The sequence below is a fragment of the Sphaerodactylus townsendi genome, linkage group LG07 (genome assembly GCF_021028975.2).
Source record: "Sphaerodactylus townsendi isolate TG3544 linkage group LG07, MPM_Stown_v2.3, whole genome shotgun sequence".
NCBI classification, from domain to species: domain Eukaryota; kingdom Metazoa; phylum Chordata; class Lepidosauria; order Squamata; family Sphaerodactylidae; genus Sphaerodactylus; species Sphaerodactylus townsendi.
In genome coordinates this window covers 17,247,126-17,270,827 of record NC_059431.1, presented here as the reverse complement: position 1 = coordinate 17,270,827, position 23,702 = coordinate 17,247,126, and the positions used below count along the sequence as shown (strand labels likewise).

General features: G+C 44.7%; 1 protein-coding gene across 1 annotated transcript in view; it reads right to left on the bottom strand.

Moving 5' to 3' along the window:
* The window catches only part of LOC125436949 (WD repeat-containing protein 7-like), a 232,635-nt gene that overhangs the window by 121,126 nt on the left and 87,807 nt on the right, over positions 1-23,702 (bottom strand). Inside the window, exons 6-8 of the mRNA XM_048504332.1 lie at positions 14,593-14,814; positions 11,330-11,349; positions 10,844-11,094 (exon numbers count right to left, since the gene is read on the bottom strand). Coding sequence (XP_048360289.1) covers positions 10,844-11,094; positions 11,330-11,349; positions 14,593-14,814 — 493 coding nt within the window. The remainder of the gene's footprint in view (positions 1-10,843; positions 11,095-11,329; positions 11,350-14,592; positions 14,815-23,702) is intronic.

Genomic DNA, 23,702 nt, shown 5'->3' with positions numbered 1-23,702 from the left:
GACAGCCATACAAAGGACTGCTTCCCATACATTTCCTGTTTTTCAAGAGATATACATTTTGGAGATCAGTCTATGAACATCAGAGCGGGCCAATAGTATCCACGCATGGGGATCGCTGCAGTGAGATTTTCCTATCACAAATGCTCAATGGCATAATTTCATCATTAAAAAAAAAGTCTCTGATGTCAATAAATGGGGAAATGAAGATATCCAGGATTTCAAGGCTGGAAACGACACGTCCTGATGAAATGCTGACGGCTTGCAGTGAGTGGGAATGAACACAGCTGCTTGCTTGGTGGTTCTATACAGGAGAGGGAAGAAAGCTCAAAAATGTATACGTAGGGAGCAATCAACCTTTTATTTTTTTACCAAGTGAAGTCCCCAGAAATGCACACAGCTAGCTCTGGAGGTAATTTATTAGGCTTGTGGGTGCCTTAATCAAATACTCGCACGCATATAAAACAGTGTCACTACTCTCTAAACTAGTCCTCTCGATGGGGAAAAAAAAACCACCGCTTGTATATTTATGTTAGAAGAGGCACTAAACCACATTTAAATGAGCAAAGTTGCTCATAAAAATCAGCCACAAAGGAAGAGAAAAGAATTAAAACAACGAGTTTGCCAATCTTTTCCCGTCCAACTCTGGCCTAGTTAAACTGACCTAACAATGCTATTTTTCTTCCTCTCAAAATCTGCAGAGGGTGAATCAAATGTGAAAGCAAGATCAATTCTGTTGCAAGACAGTAAATGAGCTTTAGCTCAGACTTGTTTCAATTTACGGAGAGAATCCAACTATACCAAGCTTTAAGTGTATTTTTAGTCCGGCTATGAAACTATATTACAGTGCTATGAAAGCAGCAAACAATCAACGTTTTTGTCCAAATTTGTTTGTCCAGTTTTGGAAGGGGGGGGGGGCAACCAATGTGCCTGAGTTGATCAGCAATGACCCTCATTCTGAGCTGCACGGCCAATGGCTAAAATTAACTTTTCAAGGCTGCTGAATGATTAATATTGTTACCAAAAAGGTGGATAACCCTTTACACTATGAATGTTGCATACATTCTTTCATGCAAAAGAGCAACTTTTGGTGTTTGTTAATATTATTCCGCCACGACAAATGCTTTCTTTCGACTTAGAAGAGTTTGAAGAAGAGTTTGGATTTATATCCCCCTTTTCTCTACTGTGAGGAGACTCAAGGTGGCTTACATTCCGCTTTCCCTTCTCCCCCCCCCCCCCACAACAAACACCCTGTGAGGTGGGTGGGACTGAGGGAGCTCGGAAGAACTGTGACTAGCCCAAAGTCACCCAACTGGCATGCGTTGGAATGCACAAGCTAATCCAGTTCACCAGATAAGCCTCCACAGCTCAAGTGAAAGAGCGGAGAATCAAATCCGGTTCTCCAGATTAGAGTGCACCGGCTCTTAACCACTACACCACGCTGGCTCTTAGTCACATCCAGAAGATGTCCTCCTACTTTGTCACAGCTGATATGGCCACCTGAATCCACCAAATAGTTCAGGAGATACTTCAACAAAGAGAACCGTGGGCTTTACTACTTGTTATGACATATGTTATCTTTTGCTGTATGCATTAGCTTGTTCTCAGTGCATTGTATTTCTAGTTATGTGATGTCATTTACTGCTTGCGTAACATATCATATTTAATACTTGCACTCTGTTCCGATTGATGCAATCCCAATCACATCATTCATTCATTCGTTCGTTCGTTCGTTCGTTCATTATTTAGATTTTTATACCGCCCCATCCCCAAGGGGCTCTGGGCGATGTACAACATAAAATCTCATACAGCATAAATTTAATTACTTAAATCTTTAAAAACAGAAGTACGAATAATAAGAGGCGCCCAACAAAACCCCATTTTTAAATCCTCCCCAAGAGGGAGGGACAGCGAGTCCCATTAGGTTTATAAGTGAGGTATCTCATTTCATTGATTGTGGTTAAAGGGGAGGACAGAAGGGGCTGTCGACTTGGAGCTGGCAGCCAGGAGGGGGCGGGGCCCACCCCCGGCCCCACCCCAGGCATAGTGGGATGTGTGTGTGTGTGTGCCTGGAGAACCATTTCTCCCTGGGCGCCATTTCCCCCTGGTACGCCACTGCTAGGCAGGCTTTGTTTGCCGGGTGGTTTGCTACTGCCTTCCCCGCTCATCTACACTTTTACCCCCCGCAAGCTGGGTCCTCATTTTACCAACCTTGGAAGGATTTCAGGCTGAGGCAATTTTGAGCTGGCTGCCTGAAATTGACTTCTGTCGGGATCGAACACTGGTCATGAGCAGAGCTTTTGACTGCAGTACTGCAGTTCACTGCTCTGTACCATGGGGCTCTCGATTGATTACATTAACTTAACCTTCCGTAACGTGTCTTGAATCTTGGGGAGAAAGACACATTGTAAATGAAGTAAAGAAATAAACAAGCTAAGCAACCTTTTGTATTGCACGTCACGGGCTCAAACCAACAAGCCCAGCCCAGCCCCATTAAAACCAACACGAATTCTTCCACTAATGTACTGCCGAAGACTTTCACAGCCAGAATCAAATGGCTGCGTGCCCGTAAGAGATGTACATCTCAGCAAGTCATGCTTCTGAAGATACCAGCCACAGATGCAGGTGAAATGTCAGGAGCAGAAACTATCAGACCACGGCCACACAGCCTGGAAAACCCACAACGGCCAGTTCTTCCATTAACGTATTGTCGAGGGCTTTCACGGCCGGAATCACTGAGGTGCTGTGTGGTTTCCGGGCTGTATGGCTGTGTTCTAGCAGCGTTCTCTCCTGACGTTTTGCCTGCATCTATGGCTGGAATCTTCAGAGGAACTTCCATTAACGTCTACTGGAGGCAAACTGCGCCACACATATTAAAATGTCACGAGATCGCATTTTGACTCCTCCCGAGTGGCCAACTAGAACAGAATTCCAAATGATGCCATGGGAAAGATTCATCTCGGGTGACTTCAGAAAACCTTCCTCAATGGCCGTGGAATCATTTTGTAAGTGGCAGGTGATACTTGGCGCTTCTGGCGCTGAAGTTTTTGGGTAGGCTGTGAAGTCTTTTGGTACACCCCAAACAATCTCCAGGTTAGACTATTGTAACTTGCTCTACGCGGGCCTTCCCTTGCGTTTGATCCGGAAATTAAAGCTGGTCCAGCATGCAGCGGCTCGCTTGCTCACAGGGGGCGCTTTCCGTGATCATATTCAACCTGTGTTGCGCCGCCTGCATTGGCTTCCAGTTGAATTTCGAATCATCTTCAAGGTGTGGGTGTTGACCTTTAAGGCCTTACGTGGCCTGGGACCCTCGTACCTCCGGGACCGCATTACCCCATATGTCCCCACTCGGCCTCTGCGTTCAGCAGAGGCCAATTTGCTGGTGGTTCCTGGCCCCTCAATGATGCGGCTGGCCTCCCACTTTCGAGGCCAGGGCTTTTGTCAGCCCTGGCCCTCGGCCTGGTGGAACCACTCTCCCTCCAGCTGTCTGGGCCCTCGCAAGGGGATCTTGGTGAGTTCTGCAGGGGGGAGCCTGCAAGAGACTGAGGATTGTTCCGCTGGAGCCTTGCTGAGAAGTCCAGTCGCTGAGTGAGGGGTGCCCCTTCTATTCCCTCCAAGGTTTGGAGTTCCCACCGCCATCTATGGAGGACCCACTTCTTCATTCTGCTCCCCCCCCCTCTTTGGGAGGGTTTTAATTGGGTTTTATTGTGTGACGCCGTCTTTGTCAGTTTTATCGCTGTGTTTTAATTTTAACTTAATGAGGGTTTGTTTGTATGGAGTTTGTAAGATGTAATTCATATTGTGTAATCGCCTTAGAGTCTTCAACCAAGGTTGGTGTCTCGGCTCATAAAACCCATAAATAAATAAATAAATAAATAAATAAATAAATAAATAAATAAATAAATAAATAAATAAATAAATAAATAAAAAAAAATCTTATGTAATTCATTTCAGAAGTGATCCTCTCAGTGAAATTAGATGGGATGACAAACACGGGGTTTCACTGAAACTGTCAGTCCTATATAAAGTTTGCCTTGACCACAATGGCCAGGGCAATCCTGATCTTGTCAGATCCCAGAAGCTAAGCAGAGTTGGTTCTACTCAGTCCTTGTGAGACTAAACATTATGATGAAAATGGAACTACTACTGACCTGGATGGCTTAGACTAGCCCAGGCGTCTGCAACCTGCAGCTCTCCAGATGTTCATGGACTACAAATCCCACCAGCCCCCGCCAGCATGGCATGCTGGCAGGGGCTGATGGGATTTGTAGTCCATGAACATCTGGAGAGCCGCAGGTTGCAGACGCCTGGGCTAGCCTAATCTTATCAGATCTCAGAAACTAAGCACCCTGGTTAGTGTCTGGGTGGGAAACCACCAAGGAAGTTGCTACACAGGGTTGCTATACAGAGACAGGCAATGGTAAACCAAACCTGTTCATTTCTTGCCTTGGAAACCTTGCTAGGTCACCATACGTTATCTGCGACTTGATGGCACTTTCCACCACAGACAAAGGTAATTCTCTTGCCCACAAGGCATTGTTACAGAACTCATCACGTTTTGTCGAAGGCTTGAACGGCCGGATTCAACTGGTTGTGGTGGGTTTTCCAGATTATTGTGGCTGTCCGTGGTTGCTATTCAGGGATCTTGTTCCTAGCGTCCATGCATCATGGTTGGCTTCAGAGGTGTATCGCAGAGGGAAGTCTGTTATAAGGGACACAGTGTAGAACAGTCTTCTCTCTGTGATACACCTCTGAAGATGCCAGCCACAGATGCAGGCGGAACGTGACGAACAAGATCCACCCCCACAACCAACTCATCACGTTTCCTGATTTCTTGCCCATCCGTCCCCACGAGAAGCAGCCGGCGGAAGGAACAGTTTCCTTGGCATTCTAGTCTGCCCTGTTCAATTTCCAGTGAGTCCAGCACCTTCAGCATGGTAATATCAGTACCAAACTCTTCTTCCCAACTGACTTGGTCTCTGTCATCATCTCAACAACTGCTTCAGCATTTGGCTAAGGTTTGGAAATAGATGAGGACGAGTGGGCGGGAACTAACTGCAGATAGATTTTGCTACAGCTGACAAGAACTGACAGCACTTTGGTTAAGTTTGGGTGCTGTGTGGTTTCGGAGCCTTGAATAAGGAATATTCTGTAGCAGAGTATCTTTTCTGATTTCGCATCTGTATTGCATCTTCAGAGGATCTTCAGAGCATCTTCAGAGGATGCCAGCCACAGATGCAGGCGAAACGTCAGGAGAGGATGCTGCTAGAACACGGCCATACAGCCCGAAACCAGCACCCCAGCTGATAATCCTCCTCGACCGTGAGAAGCCTCTCGGCTGGGTCAATTCTTGGTTAAGGTTTTGTCAGTTAAATTTCCAATATATTTCCAAATTTCCAAAATTTCCGCCCCCCCAGCCGGCCTTTTCATCTAGGCCACCATCTATTATGACTCGCCGCCCTCCTCCCTCTCTCTTCTGGGGAGCATTTTAAAAGTAGGGTTGATCGGGCGCCCTAGTACTACTACTACTGTTGTTGCTATCGCTGTTTTAATGACTTCTTTTATCTATATTTTGTGTTGTACACCGGCCAGAGCCCTTCGGGGATGGGGCGGTATAAAAGCTGAAACAATAAATAAATAAATAAATACAGTGCCTCAACTCTCTCTCTCTCTCTCTCTCTCTCTCTCTCTCTCTCTCTCTCTGTGTGTGTGTGTGTGTGTGTGTGTGTGTACATTATATTGACCGATCTGGAGTGCAAAATGCTTATCATTAATAGCTATATTGATGGCCCACGGTTTGAAAAATACACTGCGTAAATGACTGAACTGAGTATTTTCATACTCAGGATGGAGGAGTCATTCAGATTTATCAGCCCATTAACTTTATAAACATAGCATTAGCTGCCGTTTAAGTGTGATGTGGTGAATCGGTAATGAGAAATTCTTTACGTGGCATTTTATAATTAAATATCTCATGAGCCATTTGTAAGGTCAACATAGATTAATGCGAGATGTCAGGCAAGGTCACTGTGTGAATTCCTAAAGAATCACATCCTGCCTTACAGAGCAGAAATATCACAATTAATTGGCATTAAACACAAGGTAATTGTTTGATAGAGTTTTATATGTTACAATATCAAATCAATGAGATGTTTGCTTACTGAAACAAGCCACTTTCGAACTGCTGTTATAAATTACATCACCATTTAGGGCTGATGGCCTCAAATTTAGACCGATGCAGACCATACAATTTAGACCATAAAAGGTTGTGGGACTTACTAATTTTAACATGAATTGCAGTTCTTGTATTTATTACACTTTTCCACTGCTGTTTCTCCCAAGAATTTGGGGAATCTTTCCATTGGATCCCAGGTATATTCTGACAATTAGGGGCCGTTCAACCAAAGCAAAGGGCCAGCTTGGCCCCTTTTCAACCATTTAATGGAAATATTACAAGATCATTAAGATCAGACAGAACAGTCATACTTAAATATGATGCTGGAGGTGTGTGCGCGCGCGTGTGTGTGTTAGTGATTGGGAGAAAATATGAGCGGTTGCAGTTTTAGGGAAAAGTCACAATTACACAACTCATGTTTGAACACTCTGTCCACACACATTTTTAGTATATAATAATTTAAAGCAGGAAAATTCACTTCCTTTTCATGATGGATTCTATTTTGGATAAGGTGACACTGCCTATTCTTTCCTATGCAGACAAAACATGCTACATGCATGCTGGAAATGTCATGCATTAGTGCAGGTGAACAAAGATATGTTGTCAAACAAGACCACCTTATTTTGGAGATCACAAAATGCTCTTAATCAAAGCCAGTGGGAAAAAATGGAAGTTGTACTCCAATTGCTTGGCAGACATATACAAGTCCTGCAATGGCAGTCTAGTGCCCCTTCTGCACTTGCAGAATTATCCACTTTCAGAGGACTTTGCAGCTGGATTTTACTGTGCAGAATAGCAAAATCCACTTGCAAACAACTGTGAAAGTGGATTGAAAGTGCATTATTTTGCATGTGCGGAAGGGACCTTGTTCTGGTTGAACGATGCCTGAATCTGGGCTGTAGCACTTCAGACTAGAGATGGGGCGCTTACATGGACTAATGCCCTTCCACATAAACATCTTCAGATTTGGCAAAAGGGCACATCAGAACTCTTTCCCTTGGATTATTGGTCTGTACTTCTGTAGGAGGACTAAGTTCTGGGAAACCCAGCTTCGAATCCACACATTGCCACGGAAGACTTTGGGTCAGCCGAACCCTCTCAGCCTCGACCCTGACAAGCATGTGGATGGGAGATCTCCAAGGAACACCAGGGTCAGGATGAAGAGGCAGGCAATGGCAAATGACCTCTGAACGACCTCTCACTATCCTGGTGTCTCTGTTTCTATGTTTGTTGTTTGTGTGAGTCTCACTCACAGAATCTGTTACCTGAGATTTGTTTACCTTTAAAAATGTTGCAGAAATTCTGTATTCTTAGATGTTTCATTTAGTATGCAAAAATGGAAGTTTGGGCAGGGGGAACCGTTCTAGCAGGACAGTGAAGCCCAGGGAGGGTTTTTTAATGAGGGTTTTAATGTTGGATGCCGATAAATTTGTATTGGACGCTGTATTTTAAATGGGTTTCGGTGTTATGGCTAATGGAGCCTATATGGTTTATTTTATAATTTGTATTTTTGTCTGTGTGCTCCATCTGTCGTTGCTGTATTTATGTTGTGCACCGCCCAGAGCCCTTCGGCGGAGGGGCAGTATATTAATTATAATTTTTTAAAATTTATTTATTATTTGGATTTGTAGACCGTCCCCGTCCCCGAAGGGCTCTGGGCGGTGCACAACAATATCCACAGGGGTACATCATTACAATCAGTGCAATTACTAAAACCAATAAAATCCATTAAAAGCAGCAGTCAGTACAAAAGTGTCAGGCATCCCAAAAACCCAATTTATTTAAAGGCCTCCCTGAGAAGAGGGAGCGGCCGGACTCCCTCTAAGATAATAAATAAATAAATAAATAAATAAATAAATAAATAAATAAATAAATAAATAAATAAATAATAGTATCTTGCCTTGAGAACCCTACAAGGTGTGACCTGCTGGCAAAAAAAGTGGATACAATTCAGTCATAGCTGTATCACTTCAGTAGAGATCAGTTCTCTGAGGCCCCTTCCGCACATGCAGAATAATGCATTTTCAGTCCACTTTCAATGCGCGTTGCAGCTGGATTTTCTGTGCGGAATAGCAAAATCCATTTGCAAACAATTGTGAACGTGGACTGAAAGTGCATTATCCTGCATGTGCGGAAGGCGCCCTGAAAGAAGAGAGGATTAACATAGCCAGGGTTATTTTCAGAGCTGTGCGTCTCCCCTCTCAACGAACAATGAGTTCAGTAGTCATTGTCAGGTTGGTATCCAGGTGAATCTAGTCTGAAATAAGATGCAACAATCTACAACTGCGGAGTATGTAAATCTCTATTTGCCCACTTAACGCCACCCTCGTTCCAGAACTTTTTTGGCAAGGCAGCCACAAAACAAGATTTCTTGAGCAAATGTCAAGGAACATGGATGGCCAATTTGCGCAAGTCTCACACAACAAACAGGCTGGGAAAGCTCAAAGAAATTCTCGCCATGCCTGCAAAGAGAAGTCCGGACTTTCTGAACAAGGCCGACTGCTACACTGAATAATGGCTGTAGAGGAGGAATGAAGGTGAAACACACCCGTTTTGTTTGGATGGAGAAAGGATTCCCACATAACTAACGTGGATACAAAAAACCAACTATTGCCAATATGAAAACGAGCGAATTGCCCGAAGTGCAATGCCTACTGATTCTCACACATGGAGAGAGAGAGAAAAAAATCTTTAGCTGTTCAGGCTTAAAGATCTGCTCACTGTTCAGTTTGATATATTGACTAGCGTGTGAATGCACAAAAGGTACATTGTCCTGTTTTGTCGAGTGACCAGAGAAAGCAAGTCTATCCAGATTGCAAGCATCGAGGGCGTTCCAAATATTGGGATTTGCACAGAAGTGGGTCAGGCATTCTTTTCTTCTGTGCCCAAGTCAGATATTTGACACTTGTGAAAGAAGCACAGTAGACATCGAGGGTAATGCTCGTGGTATACTTCTATTATAATCAAGTCGCATGTACCATGGTTGTACATGTACAGCTGCTCAACAAAAGAAGTTGGGGGAAAATGGTGACCTGAATCTACTTCTGTTTAACTGGTTCTGGTGGGTTTTCTGGGCTGTGTGGCCGTGGTCTGGTGGATCTTGTTCCTAATGTTTCGCCTGCATCTGTGACTGGCATCTTTGGAGGTGTATCACAGAGAGAAGTCTGTTACACACTGTGTCTAGTGCAGGGGTAGGGAACCTTTAACACTCAAAGAGCCATTTGGACCAGTTTTCCATGGGAAAAGAAAACACTTGGAGCCGCAAATAATTTTTGACTTTTAAAATAAAGATAACACTGTATATATTGGGTTTTTTTTTACCTTTTACTCCACTCATTCTGAGAAGCGCATGGATACGTCCGCCCTGCTGCCTGCAGGGCGGGCAAGGATGGGGCCAGCGGCTCCACTTGTGGAGCCGCAATGCAATGGCAGAAGAGCCACATGTGGCTCTCGAGCCGCAGGTTCCCTACCTTGACTATAAATGTAAATGGACTGATAACTCCACCCGCAATACAATGCACTCAACCACATCTTTGCATAGCAAGTTCCACCCAAACACTTACTGATTGGTTCCCCACCCTGGGACCTGGACAATATATACCTCACTAAACATTATTTCCTTACTATACCCAGTGTGTAACAGACTTCTCTCTGTGATACACTTCTGAAGATGCCAGCCACAGATGCAGGCGAAATGTTAGGAACAAGATCCACCAGACCACGGCCACACAGCCCGGAAAACCCACCACAAGCAGTTGAATCTGGCCGTGAAAGCCTTCAATGATACTTTTATTTAGTTGTCCACTAACCAGGGCCTGATCCTGTGCTATCTTTTAAAATAACAATTCTGAACGAAGGACAATTTAGCTTCTGAGCAATCGAAGGCAAGGATGAGCATTTGGATCTTTGTAGTGTGCATGCCAAAATCTGTTCAAGGGAATGCCCGTGGTCTTCTGCAAGCATTATCCAGAGTTCACTTGCGATAAAGGGCAGCCAATATTTTCAGTCCCAACGGGACTTGTGGTATCATGCATTCGCAGTTGTGTTGGAGAGAGCCTATGTTCTTCCTTACGAGGAAGCAGCACTTGAGGGGAAAGGCAAAAGGGTCAGCAAATGTGATTATAGAGAGGCAACGCTCAGTCTCTCAGAGAACTACAATTAATGATAAGTAACCTCTCTCTGTCAAGATGTTCTTTGTGTCGTTCCATTGTAAGGAAGGACCTGTGTGACAGTGCAAACCCCAGCAAAACAGATCATTTGACTTTGATTATAGACCTGCCCTCGCAAATAAGCTTGAGGTTTTGAAAACTGAAAATGTGCAGAATACACAAATGTCTAAATCAAACCCTCTCAGCCCTTTTCTGCAGTGGAGATGATAACGAAAGGCTACACCTGACCTTACTCTTAAACAGTCATCTTCTGACATTCGAAGAAGGAGAATACACATGAAGGCACATGATTTTGCTCAACATATACAAAATACAGATAATGTATATGTGTTCATTCCCCTCCCCCCACACACAACCAAAGACTTTTTCCGCATGGGCTAAGAAACACGGGTTAAGGCGGGGATAAAACCCGGGTTGGGGGGGGAACTTCACTCCGAGTTCCCCCCCAAACCCGGGTTTTTTCAAGAATTGCGTTATGTGTGATCCTTTTGTTTTAACGCACCTTGCAGCCGTGGCCGAGCGAATGGCCGTGGATGCGAGGTGCATTAGGTGGCTGCGATCCAACCAGTGAATCGCAGTTCCGGCTCCCATCTGCGGAGTCACGCAGGGACAAAGGGCCATTTCATGGCCCTGGGGGTCAGTCGAGCTGTGCTTAGGAGGCAGGGACCCCAAAAAACCCTGCACCTCCATGCGAAGGTGCGTGCCCCATTCGCATTGCTGACTGTCCATGGGACAGCCAGCCATGTGAACGGGCTGGGGTAAGGATGGGTTTGTGTAACCCACCTTTCACCCATGTTTATTTGCCCGTGCGGAAAGGGCCAATGTGTCCCTGAGCATATTGTGAGAATGGAAACAGAAGCACTGATGCCATCTGCCCCTTTAGATTTAATAAAACGATGTAACTGAGGATAAGTAGCATTGGAGGCTTTCCAGTGGAAAGGTCAAGATGTAGATAGCTCTACTTCAGAGCTTCAATGCTCTGGGATACCCTCATCTTCTGCAAACCAGCTGAGGGGGAAAGAGGGACAGGAGTATCCTGGTTCTCATCAAACCACAGATTTTGGTTGGTGTAATTCTGATCACCAACAGGCTAAGTAACGGAATTTGGCCAGGCTAGCTCGATCTCACCAGATCTCTAAGGAGGATCGGCCCTAGTTAGACTGGAAAGGAATTGAGAATAAAACTGCAAAGATTGTCATGCCCTTATATAAAGCAGTGGTGCGACCGCACTTGGAGTACTGTGTTCAGTTCTGGTCGCCACATCTCAAAAAGGATATTGAAGAGATAGAAAAAGTGCAGAGAAGGGCAACAAGGATGATTGAGGGACTGGAGCACCTTCCTTATGAGGAGAGGCTGCAGCGTTTGGGACTCTTTAGTTTGGAGAGGAGATGTCTGAGGGGGGATATGATTGAAGTCTATAAAATTATGCATGGGGTAGAAAATGTTGACAGAGAGAAATTTTTCTCTCTTTCTCACAATACTAGAACCAGGGGGCATTCATTGAAAATGCTGGGGGGAAGAATTAGGACTAATAAAAGGAAACACTTCTTCACGCAACGTGTGATTGGTGTTTGGAACATGCTGCCACAGGAGGTGGTGATGGCCACTAACCTGGATAGCTTTAAAAGGGGCTTGGACAGATTTATGGAGGAGAAGTCGATTTATGGCTACCAATCTTGATCCTCTTTGATCTCAGATTGCAAATGCCTTAACAGTCCAGGTGCTCGGGAGCAACAGTCGCAGAAGGCCATTGCTTTCACATCCTGCATGTGAGCTCCCAAAGGCACCTGGTGGGCCACTGCGAGTAGCAGAGAGCTGGACTAGATGGACTCTGGTCTGATCCAGCTGGCTTGTTCTTATGTTCTTCTTATGTTAGTACTTGGATGGGAGACCACCAAAGAGGTCCAGGGTCTATGTATTGTCGAAGGCTTTCGTGGCCGGAATCACTAAGGTGCTGGGTGGTTTCCGGGCTGAATGGCCGTGTTCTAGCAGCATTCTCTCCTGACGTTTCACCTGCATCTGTGGTTGAAGATGCCAGCCACAGATGCAGGTGGAACGTCAGGGGAGAATGCTGCTAGAACACGGCCATACAGCCCGGAAACCACACAGCACCCCAAGTCCAGGGTTGTTATGCAGGGGAAGGCAATGGCAAACCACCTCTTGCCTTGAAAAACCTACCGCATTGCCAAAAGCTGGTTGAGACCTGACAGCACTTTATACACACACATACATAGCTGGATTCAGAGCGTAAATCAAGGCATTGACCTCAGCCTGAAACACTTTCTATACAATTTAGGTTTGAAGTTCACTTTAGATTGTGAGAATATGATAGAAGAGAAGCGATATGGATTTTCAGATTGACTTCAAACTCATCTAACTGAAGTCTGGCTCATCAATTAAGCACAATTTCTTCTCCTTTTTTTTTTTTTAAAAGGAGGACCACTCAGTCCTATTTGATTTTGTGCTGCGGAAGATTTTTATCGTAATCTTTGGGAATTTATCCAAGGCCATTGGGATTGTGAAACGATTCGAGTAATTATCTGCAAAATTCATAAACTGGGGAAAGAAAAAAATTAATAACTTTACCAATAATTGCAGGAAATAATTTTCTTGTATTTCATAGTTCATATTCAGCTACCATTAGTGTATGAGATTGGATAACGAGAACTCATTTTCATGACTCTCGATCTAGTCCAGGGGTCTGCAACCTGCAGCTCTCCAGATGTTCATGGACTACAAATGGCCATGGCCATGCTGGCAGGGGCTGATGGGATTTGTAGTCCATGAACATCTGGAGAGCCGCAGGTTGCAGACCCCTGATTTAGTCCTTTCCACTAACAAAAGTGTATAAGGACTACAGTGAACAGGAAAAATAGCTGTAGCAAGAACATGGTAGCACTCCACAGACATCAGAGGGGTAAATAAAGCACTGGGCACAAGACCTACTAGATTTAAGTTAATTGTTAATTTAGAATGGAAACAAATTAAAACATCAAGTTGTATGAAATTGTGGAGTTGTCACCCTGGAACGTACATAAGCCTAAAGAGCTGAGTACAGATCCAGGCAAATTTGGGTTAGTTCCCACAAGATATCTTACAATGTCATTTTCAGGTAAGTCTACTACAGGATTTGGTTTGGGGAATAGAGTTTCTTCCTCTTATACAAGATTTTGGTTAGGTATTTCAGTCATCACTCAAGGTACTAAGAATTTTTGTAAGAGACGGCATGCGGAGTTGTCCCTAACTTAATTTTCTTTGTTCAAATTTGATTTGAATGATGGCACGCCCAAGGTCTGCGTGAACAACACATTGAGTTGGAAATAAATTTGCTCACAGGTCAAAATGGCGAGAGGACTGTGGGTGAAGTACAGACTATGTTCTCTGCCCCATTGCTTGCATAGTATGAAAAGTACGCACTGTGTGCAGGAAGCAATTTAATCTTGGTTACACTCAACAGCGCATCTTGAAACATTATTGTGAACCTCTTTTCTCCTTTCCACAAACCCTGAACTGAAATGTCTCCCTCTCCAGTGTTGCATAGTGGTTAAGAGCAGGGGCGCTCTAATCTGGAGGGCCGGGTTTGATTCCCTGCTCTGCCACTTGAGCTGCGCAGGCTTATCTAGTGAACTAGATTAGCTTGTGCACTCCAACACATGCCAGCTGGGTGACCTTGAGCTAGTCACCGTTCTTTGGAGCTCTCTCATTCCCACCCACCCTACAGGGTGTTTGTTGTGGGGGGAAGGGAAAGGAGATTGTAAGCCTCTTTGAGACTCCTTACAGGAGAGAAAGGGGGTACATAAATCCAAACTCTTCTTCTTCCAACCCCACTTAAGCATGAGAATGCATTTCTGGGATGGATCTGTCAACAGATCCTGCCATTCTATCAATCTGATACCCAACAGCTACAGCTCTTTAACACTCCTATGGTACTCTGAATACATGCACAAATATGTGCATTGTACATGCACAAATATGTGTATAAATTAGCACAGTATGTAACATATTTCCAGGAATTCAAGGACATCAGGGGCTTAGTTTATGTTATATCCTAATAAGGATTATTTTCTGATATTCGTACCATCCTTGGTGGCTCAGGTGCTTTAAAGGCACTTTTTCCTTACTCAACCAAAACAATCACTAGCAATCAGGCTTCTATGGACTTCTAGTGGTAAATGTTTAGCAAATTCTATGGACTTCTAGTGGTAAATGTTAAGCAAACAAGCTTATTCAGAGGGGACAGAGGAAACTTACAAGTATGCCTCGCTAAAGAATAGTTGGATCCACCACTAGTTGAGCCAAAGCCTTCAGGAATCTGGCTAGAACTGCGAGGTCTGGTCAACAGCTTTGGAGGTTCGATTTCCGCTCCAAACTCTGCTCCGATTACTCCTAGTAAAACAATCGCAGTAGCTTGCTTGCGCCTCTCTTCATAAGACATGGATATTTTCTTCATTTGTGGAAATCCAGAAAGAGAACCTGCAACACAACACAAAGAGAATTAAGAAGAGGATCAACGATCACCACTGTTTTGGTCACAAACCCTGGGGGCCTTTCACTGTGCATAGTTGAAGGAGAGTTGGTTTTGATACCCCACTTTTCTTCACCTTTAAGGAGTATCAAAGCAACTTAAAACCATCTTCCCTTCCCCTCCCCACAACAGTCACCTTGTGAGGCTGTGAGAGAATCAGGACTAGCCTAAAATCATGCCACTCCTCATGCACTCCTCCTTCAAGTGGAGGAGTGAGGAAAAAAAAAACACCGGTTCACCATATTAGAGTCCACCACTCAGGTGGAAGAATGGGGAATCAAACCCGGTTCTCTAGAACAGAGTCCACCACTCTCAACCACTACACCCCATTGGCTCTACCCCAATGTTATCTTTAGGAACACGGGAGTCACTGTAACGCTGCTTGCTCCTGCACTGAACATCAATATCAAAAGCCTCTGGCCACAAGGGAGGAGAACATTATGTGGTTCCTCCCTATTCCAGCATTATCTCTAGAACAAAGGTCAAAGAGAGAAGGAAAGAGAAGAAGAGAAAGAAAGAGAAGAGAGAAAAAGAAGAGAAGAGAGAAGAGAGAAGAGAGAGAGAAGAGAAGAGAAGAAGAAGAAGAAGAAGAAGAAGAAGAGGAGGAGGAGGAGGAGGAGGAGGAGTTTGGATTTATATCCCCCCTTTCTCTCCTGTAGGAGACTCAAAGGGGCTTACAATCTCCTTGCCCTTCTCCCCTCACAACAAACACCCTGTGGTGGGTGGGGCTGAGAGAGCTCCAAGAAGCTGTGACTAGCCCAAGGTCACCCAGCTGGCGTGTGTGGGAGTGCACAGGCTAAGCTGAATTCCCCAGATAAGCCTCCACAGCTCAGGCGGCAGAGCTGGGAATCAAACCCGGTTCCTCCAGATTAGATACACGAGCTCTTAACCTCCTACGCCACTGCTGCTCCAACAAGGAGCTGGAGCACGTTTTTTTCCTCATGTAATTGCATAGCACAGGAAAAATCTATGCTTCAACAGCTCCTAGTATGGGACTGGACTGTGAAGTTCCAAATTCAAATCCCAATTCCATTGTACAGCTTACTGGGTGACTGTGGACCAGTCACTGTCTTTTAAAGCTTTATCTAGGCCTCAGAGCCCTGTTGTGAAGTTGAGGAACATTTAAATGAAATTAATACATATTCATTTTAAGATACGTATACATATTTTTCAAACAGCTGATTATTGATGTCGAAAAACAAGCATCTAAAAGAGAACTGGAAGAATCACCCCACAGATTATTTTTGCTTCCAAAGGGATAGTAGTTTTGGAGTATAGAATTGGAATGAATGGCTTCCCCAACACTTATTCCACACTGTGAGCAACTTCTGGGTGCAAGTACAAATTCAGTCTGTAGCAGAACTACTTCTCAGGTACTACAAAGCAATGTTAATGGGGCAAGGGAGGGGATAGGAATATAAGTGACTGAGCTGGAGTTTTCTCTTTACTATGGACAAAGGGATCCAAACCTTTATCGAAACTGCAGAAGAATATGGCTACCTATTAGAAAACAGGTGGGCAGACTCATGATTTACAGCATAGGTGTCAAACTCGCGGCCCTCCAGATGTTGTGGACTACAGTGCCCATCATCCTCTGCCAGCATGATGCAGGGGATGATGGGAACTGTAGTCCATAGCATCTGGAGGGCCGCAAGTTTGACACCTATGATTTACAGCATCTATAGCAATTAAAAATAAACTCCTCAAAGCTGCTTTATATTACCTTTGTTATTGGGACAACGGTATTTAAGATTTATGTGTAATTTTTGAACGTGTGAGAAAAGACACTTTCATATAGTTTCATAATTTTTAAAAACCATCCTTCCCTACCACAGCGTGACATTAAAATCGCTTTTGTGAAAAGTCCAAGACGACCACTTGGTACTCTGAGAGAATTACTAGATCTGAAGATTAACGAAGCATGAATTAATAAAAGGTCTTCCACATAGTACTATACATCTAAACTGTAGCAAATGAAATTTCTTCTTTTTTTTAAAAAAAAAAACGAGCATAAGAATCTCTGTTTTTTAAAAAAAAACCTGATTCCCAGTTTGGCTCTAGCTCTGATAGTTTTACACCCAAAGGGTGGGTGGAATTTTTAACAATGAGAAGGAAAGGGACTACGGAGAGAGAAAAAAAATCAATAGTCACCTTCTACAGGAGAAAGATGAAAACACTCTCTATGCTAAGTGATACGTAACCACTTTAAACGTCTATAATTGGGATATATAATCACCGCTATTAAAGGCAACACAAACCGAAAGCGGGCCTCCACCTAAATAGATCCATTTTTAAATTCGCTTCGCTCACAACACAATGATTTGGAAGGAAGCCACCACGCTGCCCTTCCTCCGCCCCCCCTGCTGCCCCCCCCAAAGAAGCACGCTCCATAACAATAGTTCAAAGGAAAGCTCCATTCTGCAGCCGCACTGATTGTTCTGTCAGCTGACCTCTGCAGAAGGGAATTGCTAACCGCTGCCGAGCTCCTCGGCTGACAAATGAATGATCGCAACTCCATCTATTTTCACTATGGCTGCCTCTAGCCCAGGTGCTCAGACAGAGAGCCCGGTGTGACATCTTAGATCAAGATGAATTGGCACAAACTCCTGATCCAAGATTGTTTTATACCATTTAATTTAGTTTCTTCCCCTGCTCGGATGAGCACAGCTCTGGTTATGGATTTCTATTCTAATGTACTGAAGCAGGCACTGAAAGAAGCCAATGAAGTAGATGCTGGAGCTGGAGACTGCGGGGATACTGATCAATAGGCAAGGCGTTGACCCCAGCCGCTCAGCCTCTGCAATGGTCACTGTTTAAAGGAAAGGAAGGGGGGGACGACACACAGCCCCACACATGTGCTGCTTCCAGTAGGAAACTAAACAATGGGGGAACACTTGGCAAACCACTACCCCCGACACCCCTTGTTGATTTTCCTTTTGTTTGATAAAGCAACCTCAAGTTAACCCTTCTCGCATCGGAATAAATGTATAACCCGAACCCCCCCTTTATCTCAAAGGTTTTGCGAGGTTGGCCGATTTCAAAATGTCGCCTTATTAACACGGAGCTGTTTACATTGACTGCTAGTGGAGGTTTTCAGAATCGTATTCAAGTAAGCATTGATGCGTTTTGCACGTTACAGATGCCCGAGCCCCGCCCACTACTCATTCGAGTGTCAAAAACCTTAGAAGGCAGCCTGACAAGACTAGGAAGGAGAGAGCGTTCCACAACTGCACTGAAACTCACCAAGTGTCCAGTGCTGGGAAAGGTCAGCAGTGGATCGGGAGGAAAAAAGTTTCAGAGAGATTCGTTAGTATTGTGGTTTGTTTAAATAGAGCTCGAAAGCACATGGGATGCTGCCTTGCTCCATTTAAGCCTGAAGTAGGAAAGTCGGCCTCTAGGTGGGACCGGGGATCTAAAGGAAATACAACTTATCTCCTGGCTACAAATGGAGGAAATTGATGTTTTGGAGGGTGGAGTTTATGGCACTGTGCCCCAGGGAAGAAGATTAAGAAGAGTTTGGAGTTATATCTCCCCTTTCTCTCCTGTAAGGAGATTCAAAGGGGCTTACAATCTCCTTTTCCTCCCCCCCCCACAACAAACACCCTGTGCGGTGGGTGAGGCTGAGAGAGCTCCAAAGAACTGTGACTAGCCCAAGGTTACCCAGCTGGCATGTGTTGGAGTGCACAAGCAAATGTGATTCACCAGATAAGCCTCCACAGCTCAAGTGGCAGAGCGGGGAATCAAACCTGGTTCTCCAGATTAGAGTGCACCTGCTCTTAACCACTACACTACGCTGGCTCTCACGCCATGTCCTTCTCAGCCTCCACCCACAGCTTTCCAGGAGCCCCCCAACCTGCAAATGTCAACCCTTCCCCCCCCCTTGGCAGCTGGGGGGGACCTGACACTCCCTGCACGCAGCCAGGTTTTGCTTTTACTTGCTTTTGAGTTATTAGCAGGAACGTGCAATTAATTGCGGCCCTTCCCAACAAATAAACTGACAGCCAAATGGGAGATTTTAAAATGAAATAATGTCTATAAAAGTTGTCCTCCCTACAAGTTTCATTTGTCTCGTGAAAATTTGGTATTTTCTCACAGTGATGTGCCTTCGTTTAATCATGCTAAAGGCTGACACGGAGATCCATTTTCTTGACAGTACGGTTGATCACCCTATCACGGTGAGAAAATTAATAACCTCAAATGGCCCGATGTGGAAAACAGAAGCTAAGCCAGAGAATGGGGGGGAAGGTTTTCTACACTCAGGTTGCAGTTGCAGTGCATAGAAAGTGCACTAAGTAAATGGAAGTGACAGATTTCTTCATTATCGGCTTCTGGTTTCACGCGAAAAGCACTTAACTTACCGAGGCTCCGTGGTTACAGCTTGGAAACGGTTCGCTTGAAAAAAAAAAAAAGGTGCCGGATGGACCTGCAATACCAAGGAAACAAAAAGGCAAAGCAGGGTTTTTTTAGCGAGGGCAACGGGTCCTTGGCCTTGAAATAATGTACACATTTTCCACCCCAGCCGTGTCTAAATAAAATATAGGTAAAAAAAAAATGTCTGAAAAGTTTAAGCTGTTTAAAAGGTTGCGAGATATTGATTGCTTCATTTAAAAAGCAGTCAGGGAGTGCAAGCGAGAGGTCAGGATAAATTTAACAGTTTGAAGCACTTTACTAAATAACTCTAAAGATCATGTTAATTGGCTTTGCACAGTCCTAGTGTAAAATTAATTTTATCCTAGCTTACAATAAAAGGATTAAGAGACATATTAAGTTCTGCAGGTTTAACTGGAACAGGAATCAATGGATTTGAATTAAGGCTAAAGGCGATTTTATGGGAGATGGACTACCCCCAGATACTTTATATCTGCTATTAGACATATATTGATGGTCCTCTGTTATCGTATTATATATTAAAAACACTTGGGAAGAGTAAACGCCAGCCTAATTTATTGTCACAGAGATACAGTTTTGGGATTTTGAACACAAGAGGGTTGTTTGGGGTTTTGGACAGTCTGTAAATGTGGCAGGGCAGCCGGCTCCTCTCGCCCCCGCCCCAACCAGACCATGAAGAAGAAGAAGAAGAAGAAGAAGAAGAAGAAGAAGAAGAAGAAGAAGAAGAAGAAGAAGAAGAAGAAGAAGTACATCAAAAGCAGGAAGTACATCAAAAGCAGGAAGCCAGCAAGGGAAGCGGTAGGCCCGTTAGATGACAAAGGAACAAAGGGTGTGCTAAAAGATGACAGGGAGATTGCAGAAAAGCTGAATGAATTCTTTGCATCTGTCTTCACCCAAGAGGATGTGAGGAACATTCCTGCACCTGAACCAAGCTTCTTAGGGTAGGCGAATCCGAGGAACTAACGTAAGATAGTGGTAGACAAGGAAGGAAAGTGTTCTGGCAGCCATTGATAAACTAAATGCTACCAAATCCCCTGGCCCAGATTGCATTCACCCAAGAGTTCTTAAAGAGCTCAAGCATGAAATTGCTGATGTTCTCACTTTAATAATACAACTTATCCTTGAAATCAGGCTCCATCCCTGAAGACTGGAAGATGGCCAATGTCACACCAATCTTTAAGAAAGGATCTAGGGGGGGGGACCCGGGAAATTACAGGCCAGTCAGTTTGATATCTGTTTCCTGGTAAATTAGTAGAATCTGTCATTAAAGATAAAATTATAAAACATGTACAAAAGCAAAACCTGCTGAGAAGAGTCAGCATGTGGCTTTTGCAGAGGCAAATAACACTGTTCTTACAAACTTACTACAGTTCTTTGAGAGGGATGTAATAATAGGCATGTGGATAAGGGGGAACCAGTGGACATTATTGTCTACTTGGATTTCCAAAAGGCTTTTGACAAAGTTCCCCTCACCAGAGACTATTGAGAAAACTCAGCAATGAAGGAGGAAGAAGAGGGGAAAAGATCCTCCCTATGGATTAAAAAACTGGTTGAGAAACAGGAAGCAAAGAGTGGGTGTAAATGGGAAATTCTCACAATGGAGAGATGTGGGGTAGTGGTGTCCCCAAGGATCCGATGATTGGGACCCATAGATGCTCTTTAACCTATTCATAAAATGACCTGGAAGTAGGGGATTGGGTAAGCGTGGTGGCCAAGTTTGCAGATGATACCAAATTATGTAGGGTGGTGAGAACACACAAAGGGGATTACTTGAGGAGCTCTAAAAGCGGACCTTGATAAATTAGGTGGAGTGGGCTAAGAAATGGCAAATGCAGTTCAATGTAGCAAAAATGCAAAGGAAATTGATGCACACATAGAGGGCAAAAAATCCAAACTTCACATACATGCAGCTACAGCAGGGTCAGTGCTATCAGTCACAGAACCAGGGAAAAGGGATTTAAGTCTTAGTTGAGAAGTAGTTCCATGGGAATGTCAACTCAATGTATTATGGCAACTGTATGAAAAAAGGCAAATTCTATGCTGGGGATCATTAGGAAAGGAATTGAGAATAAAACTGCAAAGATTGTGCATGCCCTTATATATAAGACGTTGGTGCGACGCCACACTTGGAGTACTGTGTTCTAGTCTCTGGTCACCACATCTCAAAAAAGGACATCGAAGAGATAGAAAAAAAAGTGGCAGAGAAGGGCAAACTTGAGGATGATTGAGGGAACTGGAGCACCTTCCTTATGAGGAAAAGGCTGCAGCGTTTGGGACTCTTTAGCTCTTGGAGAGGAGAGGCGTCTGAGGGGGGATATGATTGAAGTCCTATAAAATTGTATGCATGGGGTAGAAAATGTTGACAGAGAGAAATTTTTCTCTCTTTCTCTATGTCAATACTAAGAACCAGGGGGCATTCATTGAAAAAATGCTGGGGGGGAAGAATTACAGAGACTAATAAAAGGGGGAAACACTTCTTCATGCAACGCATTGTGATTGGTGTTTGGAATATGCTGCCACAGGAGGTGGTGATGGCCACCTAACCTGGATAGCTTTAAAAGGGGCTTGGACAGATTTATGGAGGAGAAGTCAATTTATGGCTACCAGTCTTGATCCTCTTTGATCTGAGATTGCAAATGCCTTAACAGTCCAGGTGCTCGGGAGCAACAGCCGCAGAAGGCTATTGCTTTCACATCCTACATGTGAACTCCCAAAGGCACCTGGTGGGCCACTGCGAGTAGCAGAGAGCTGGACTAGATGGACTCTGGTCTGATCCAGCTGGCTTGTTCTTATGTTCTTAAGAAGAAGAAGAAGAAGAAGAGGAGGAGGAGGAAGAGGAGGAGTTTGGATTTATATCCCTCCTTTCTCTCCTGTAGGAGACTCAAAGGGACTTACAATCTCCTTGCCCTTCCCCCCTCACAACAAACACCCTGTGAGGTAGGTGGGGCTGAGAGAGCTCCGAGAAGTTGTGACTAGCCCAAGGTCACCCAGCTGGCGTGTGTGGGAGGGCACAGGCTAACCTGAATTCCCCAGATAAGCCTCCACAGCTCAGGCGGCAGAGCTGGGAATCAAACCCGGTTCCTCCAGATTAGATACACAAGCTCTTAACCTCCTACGCCACTGCTGCTCCCTGTGAACACCGATGCCATCTTTGAATGGAGGACCTTTTGGGAAAAAGCCACGTGCACATAAACAGAACCTACCATTGAGAGTTAGGGGTGCCAGCCTCTGGGTGGGACGTGGGGATCCTCTGGAATTACAACTCATCTCCAAGCTACAGAGATGAGTCCCCCTGGAGAGAATGAATGTTTTGCAGGGTGGACTCTATGGCATTGGACCCCAGTGAGGGTTCTTCTTCTGCCCAGGATCCGTCATCAAATCTCCAATCAGGAGCTGGCAAACCTACCCCTGCCCAACACCCACCAGCGGCTAGCGGGACCTGCTAACCCTACTGAGGGTCCAAAGAATGCATGCTTTATATGAACAAGGTTCCAGTAGAGCAGAGGCGTAGCTCCAAGGGAAAGGGGGGAAGGCACACCGAGTGCGCCCCCTGAGCATTCCAAGAGTGGGGGCGTTCTGGGGTGGGGTAGGGGTGGAGGACTGGGCGCTTTCCCCCCTAGCTACGCCTCTGCAGTAGAGTAGCATGCAGAACACTCAGTCACTTGACTCATTGTTGTCTCTCAGCTCTACTAAGTCTCATTGCATTTTCCGTGCTTTGACTAACAGTGACCCTATGAATTAATGACCTCCAAAGCACCCTCTCCTTAACAGCCTTGCTGAGGTCCTGCAAACTGGAGGCCGTGGCATCCTTTATCGAGTCAATCTGTCTTGTGTTGGGTCTTCCTCTTTTCCCAACCGCCTTCAGCCTTTCCTCGCAAAAACCTCCTGGGGGCAGCCACAAAGGAAAAGGGCTTGAGAGGGAAGAACAAGACCCCTCCATCCCCCGCGTCAACTGCAACTGTTGATTTAATGGCATGTATTGATCTGATTGTAAGCCACTTTGGATAATGTGAAGTTGGGTCTATACAGTAAACAGAGAAGTTAAAAAATCTTGGTTGCTCCAGTTAAAATGACCCCAGATAGCAAGACTTGGAGCAACTCTCGGGCTGCGATTGATGCGTTTTTATGAACGCTATTCATACATTATTTATATTGCAGGCGGCCTTCAGCAACATAGGGAAGAAAGGTGGCTAATAAATGTTTTAAATAAAAATAAAATCCCCACGGCCTGTCAAAGTACACAGCACTGGACCAGAAAGAGAAATGCTGAAATTCAATGAAGAAGAAGGAGAGGAGAAGGAGGAGGAGGAGGAGTTTGGGTTTATATCCCCTTTCTCTCCTGTAAGGAGACTCAAAAGGGGCTTACAATCTCATTTCCATCCCTCCCCCCCCACACACAACAAACACCCTGTGAGGTGTGTGAGGCTGAGAGAGCTCTGAGGAGCTG